The sequence below is a fragment of the Triticum urartu genome, unplaced genomic scaffold, assembly GCF_003073215.2.
Source record: "Triticum urartu cultivar G1812 unplaced genomic scaffold, Tu2.1 TuUngrouped_contig_9756, whole genome shotgun sequence".
NCBI classification, from domain to species: Eukaryota; Viridiplantae; Streptophyta; class Magnoliopsida; order Poales; family Poaceae; genus Triticum; species Triticum urartu.
In genome coordinates, this window is record NW_024120831.1 from 1 (window position 1) to 4,972 (window position 4,972).

The window sequence follows — 4,972 nt, forward strand, 5'->3', positions numbered from 1 at the left end:
AGGCCCCCCCTCGTATCCGTTGACCGACACGAGTGCTCGTAGTGTTGTGACCGCCGGTGCCCGGGACGAAGCAAACTTCAGGCGGCCGAGCTTGCTTCGAGCTACCGCTATGCCGTCCAACCTCTCGTTTCTCCTGGCATGGTAGGTGATGGGTGGTTGGTCCGCACCGATGCACCATTTGAGGCCGCGCGCCGTCGCTAGCTGTTGCAATACATTGCATCAGGCCGGACAAGGGACGTACTACTGGTCGTAACTACTTGTATTGACAGCCTAGCCCAACGCCAAATCGGTCGGCCTACTTGGCTCACAAGCCCAAGTGTGTCAAGATACCACTCGCCATGTCCCAATCGAGCTACCCCGGCCGGACCCGCAGCAAGACTCCGCCAGGTCGGTCGTCGTGGCCATTCCCCAGCGCCACCGTACGTACAGCCTTAGGTCTCCACTCTCCAATAGCGCTTAAAGCATCTCCAACAGACGCCCAAAAAGAGCTTCGTGTATTAAAAGTTAAGTTTTTTGGGCGCCGGGCAGCTCCAGCAGAAACTGTAGCGCTAAAAGTTTTTGGGCGCACGCTGAGAAACGCTATCGCGCGCAACATATTTTGAGCGCCGGATTGCGCGCACTTCACAATTTGCACTGTCTGCTTTTTGGGCGCGCGTTTTTGGGCGCCTGCCAAAGCAAAGTTGGTACCGGCGCATTAAAAATGCTACAGTGGCGCGCTATAACGTTTATTGGGCGTGGAATTTGTGTGCGGCCGTTGAAGATGCTCTCACACACGCCCTAGTCCCAGTGTCCCACCGTCCTAGCTGCCAACAACACACGGAGTACTGCCTCTGCCTATAAACCCGCCAGGCTCCGTCACTAGCTACTCCCGCCCATACAGCTCCATCGTCGCCGGGAGAGGAGAGGACGTTCCATTTCATCCCGTCCCACCCTTCCAAATTCGTCGATCGGAGGACCGATGGCTGCCATCAAGGTCACTGCTTACAGCCGGTCCAACTGGCATTTCTTAATTTCACTTGTAATTCTGCGCCTCCTGAGGTACGTACTAGTGAATTAGTTTGATCGGTTAGTTGTACACGATGACGGCTGCAGAAGATCGTGGTGAAGCTGGACCTGCAGTGCGACAGGCAGAAGCAGAAGGCGATCAAGACCGTCTCCACTCTCTGTGGTGACTTACTCACTCCCATTCTCTTTCTCCGAAGTCCGAACCCGTCCGGCAATGTATCTTGCTAGCTTGGTCTGCTTCGTTGTTTATATGCATGCACTGAGACCGCTCACTCATCCACGTACCATGCATACCTCAGTTTGGCGCTTCTGACGATGACAACCGTGGCTTTCTTCCCCAGGTATCGACCAGATCGTCCTGGACACGAAGGACGGCAAGATGACGGTCGTGGGGACGGTCGACCCGGTCGACGTCGTCCGCAGGCTGCGCAAGCGCTTCTGCTCGGTGTGGATAGTCTCCGTCGGCCCGGCCAAGGAGGAGAAAAAGAAGAGAGCAGTTTTTTTTAGCCTGAGCTACACGGTATCCACTATCCGGAGCGTTCAATGTGGGCTGCGGTGCATGTGGATGTGTGCAAAATTAACAGTTGTGCCAGCCGCCCAGCCCTTAATAGTCTGACGCGAGGCCTATGAAATTTACAATATTTGTTGGCCTACTAGTATGGATACTCTACATGACATGATGTGCCGTCAGACAGCCCCGCATGCTTTTGTCCACCATCGACCTTGGATTCCATCACGCAACACTCTGGCTCTTCCTCCTCCCTCTTACCATCCGTCATGTGCGAGGAGCAAGACACATCCGCCAAGGATCTGGATCCCGGAGAGCTGGCTCCTTGCAGCAAGAACTCAGGCAGAATCATTTCTAATGTGGAAGAGCCCAACATGCAGACTTTTTCAGAAGTTTGGAGAGAGTATGCCAAGAACTGAAACGAAATAAGAGAGAGAGACCATGCAACATGCAGAACTTTTTGAAATTGCAAGCAAAAAGTCAAGACAGAGAGAGCTAGCTGCCCCGTGAAAAGTTTTCCGAAAGTTTTTTTTTTGAGTTTCTCACAAGCTGAATGCATGTTAAAGAGAGAAAGAGAGGTGATGCAAAGTTTTAGGAGAGAGAGACGTTGAGCTATTCTACAGAATTTTAGAGTTGATAGGTGAGGGGACTACAGAGACATGGCGTGATGCACCTGACCGCAACAGTAGCCTGCTACCTATGCACCTATATGCATGATGAACCCCAAAACGAGACGTGCATGATAAGACATGCACATGCAGCAGCGAACAACTGTAGATAGCAGAAAGTATTCGAGCTAGCCTATAAAGGTACTGTACGCACCTTAGGGTCAAACCACTCGGCCAAATAGCACTGTTAGCCTCTGCTGCAACACTCCTAGTGGCACACATCCCATGGAACATGAACGGCTGAGATAATGGGTGAGAAGGAGGGCAATAAGACGGATGAGAAGCCGAACGGGGCGGCGGGGACAAGACGGACGGCAACACGAAGGGCGCGTGCACGCCCATCCCAGTGTGCCAGCCGTGCTACCCGCCGCACTGGTACCTGCAGCCGTGTTACCTCGTCCACACCGAGGAGCACCCCCACGAGTACGCGTGCGTCATCTGCTGATCGATGCACATTTTGTAGCCAGCCGATTGATCGGGACTCATCAGCCTAGCTGCACCGGTGATCGACGGCGTGCGTTCTATCTATCGATGGCCGTGTGAGCTAGTACATATTTTACCGGTGATCCGGCAGCTGCGCATCTGCTGAGCTTGCCAGATATACGAGATTACAGTGTGGAGAAGAGCTAAATAAACAAAACTGCTGCATTTGGGTTTTAAAGGTCGTTCGTTATTACATGGTCCTTTTTTTGTGGGAGAAAAGAAGATTCTCATTACTCACGGAGGTTTTTCAGCCAATGCCAAGTTTATGAAAAAAATCTAATCCCGAATGCAACTATACTGCAGTACGGGGAGTGCTACGGCCATACACGGTAAGTTCATGACTAACTTTATTCTGCGACCGACAACAACGAGTAAAAGAAATCTCTCTATCCCCAGTTGAGGCCAGATTCTGAATCTTCTTAACCAACATGTGATGTATCGATCGATCCTCGGAGTGTGCTGTGATCAGTGACACCGCCTCCGCGCTATCAAGCTCGACCAAAATGGGCAGCACCGTACGATGGAGGGCCAGCTCCAGCCCCTCCCGACACGCCGCTAGATCAGCGTCCACCGCGTTATCACATATACAGATTTCCCGACAAACGCTTTAGATGATATCACCATGTGCATCCCGTAGGATCATACCACCTCCTGCCATACCTGTGGACGGAATGAAGCTTCCGTCCGTATTTAGCTTCGTCCAACCTGACTCAGGAGGCATCCAGCGCAGCTCTTCCTTAGGCTCGGCGTTGGCCTTATAGGGTGGCGGAAGGGCATTGAGCACCACTTTTCCTTTGACAACATCACCACTAGGGTACTGGTGGAGGCATAAAAGAGATCTAATATATCCATGCAGGAACCGACGAGAAGATTCAGTAGGCGGAGGCCTTTTCTCATGCGTTATCTCATTCCGCATGTACCAAATCCTCCACATGGTCATCAGTACGACCATACGCGTCGTCTCGTCTAGTGGTTCGAGGAGCGTAAAGAGCCACTCCGGGCCCGAGTTGTAGATTGCTTCGACCCTCGGGATGTGCCAGTAAAGCGCCATTGCATGCCATAGTTCCTTCGCTAGGGGGCACCTGCAGAATTCATGGAACACACCCTCTCGTTCCACACCACAAATGGGACATATGTAAGATATCTCAAGATGACGAGTAAATTTGTTAGCCCAAATAGCTAGTGAGTTTGTCACAATCCTTCAAGCGAACACGCGTACCTTTGAGGGAGCAGGGCATCCCCATATGATCTTCCAGATGGTGCGACGACCATCCGGTGCCCTGCTCGTGGCGCTGGCCAATGGATGCTCGCGCTCGTCCATGGCAAATTGGTAGGCGGAACGAACGGTGAAGATACTGTTCTTCTCCGGTGCCCAGGCGATGACGTCGTCGATGACACGAGGTGATGTGCGAATACTGAATATCGCGACGACATCCGCCGATAGGAAGTATCGACAGAGGAGGTCCATACGCTAGGACCCGTCCGCCTCCAGGAGTTCGGCCACTCTCCTCAGCCGACATGTACCCTGCAATGTGATAGGTTGGCGTGATGGTTCCCTTGGCACCTAACGATCGCGCCAGATATGTATATTTTGCCCATCCTCCACACGCCATATGATACCCTTCTTCAGGAGGTTGAGGCCATATTGTATAGCCTGCCAAGTCAGGGAGGCGTACCCCGAAAAGACCGTATCTTCCAGGCATCCATCTGAGCAATACCAAGCTTTTAAAACCTGCACACATAAACTGTTAGGCTTAATTAGTAGGCGCCATGCCTGTCTAGCAAGCAAAGCTTGGTTGTATTACATGGTCCTTTGTTATTACGTGCGACCCAGCATGCGCCGTCCACCGTCCAACACATGACTACGACCTACTACTAGTAATAGTATATGATTAACCAACTACAGTTCCTAATCGCTTGTCTAACTGCACAGAGTTTTCAGTTATATGAACATCGTCTTGTGTGTTATACGTACGTACGTCAAATTTGGCACGTCCATTTATGATCTAATTCTGCTGCATGCATCTGCGCATCTGTGTGGCACTGCAGTTCTAGCTTAGTGTGCAGGTGTGAATATTCCGCTCCACTCCACAACTGAACAAGGGAATGTACTATTCCAAGAAGTGTAGAATCATTCAATTATAGTTCACTATGTTGGAATCTTACATTCTTAAGAAGTTGATCCTCATTATTATCAATTCTCTCACCATGTAAACTATCCACATCAGCATCCATTCTCATGCGGCCACGTCAACACTAATCCTCCACCCGGTCTAGCCACATCATCAATTCAAAATACCCCTTTTTA

The 4,972-nt window shown here is 51.2% G+C and overlaps 1 protein-coding gene across 1 annotated transcript; it reads left to right on the plus strand.

Annotated features, from left to right (window-relative positions):
• The first annotated feature begins 958 nt into the window (after nucleotides 1-958).
• LOC125532378 (heavy metal-associated isoprenylated plant protein 39-like) lies at nucleotides 959-1,739 on the plus strand. The gene is made up of 3 exons (XM_048696451.1): nucleotides 959-1,018; nucleotides 1,093-1,168; nucleotides 1,329-1,739. The coding sequence occupies exons 1-3, from the start codon at nucleotides 959-961 to the stop codon at nucleotides 1,619-1,621; spliced, it is 429 nt and encodes a 142-aa protein (XP_048552408.1). The 3' UTR covers nucleotides 1,622-1,739.
• The last annotated feature ends 3,233 nt before the right edge of the window (nucleotides 1,740-4,972 follow it).

What these genes read in the sequence shown, in the direction of transcription:
- LOC125532378 (XM_048696451.1), top strand. Translation starts at nt 959, where the DNA reads ATGGCTGCCATCAAGGTCACTGCTTACAGCCGGTCCAACTGGCATTTC. An exon ending in GGCATTTCTTAATTTCACTT is followed by an intron (nt 1,019 to 1,092) that starts GTAATTCTGCGC and finishes TGACGGCTGCAG; the next exon opens with AAGATCGTGGTGAAGCTGGA. An exon ending in GACCGTCTCCACTCTCTGTG is followed by an intron (nt 1,169 to 1,328) that starts GTGACTTACTCA and finishes GACGATGACAAC; the next exon opens with CGTGGCTTTCTTCCCCAGGT.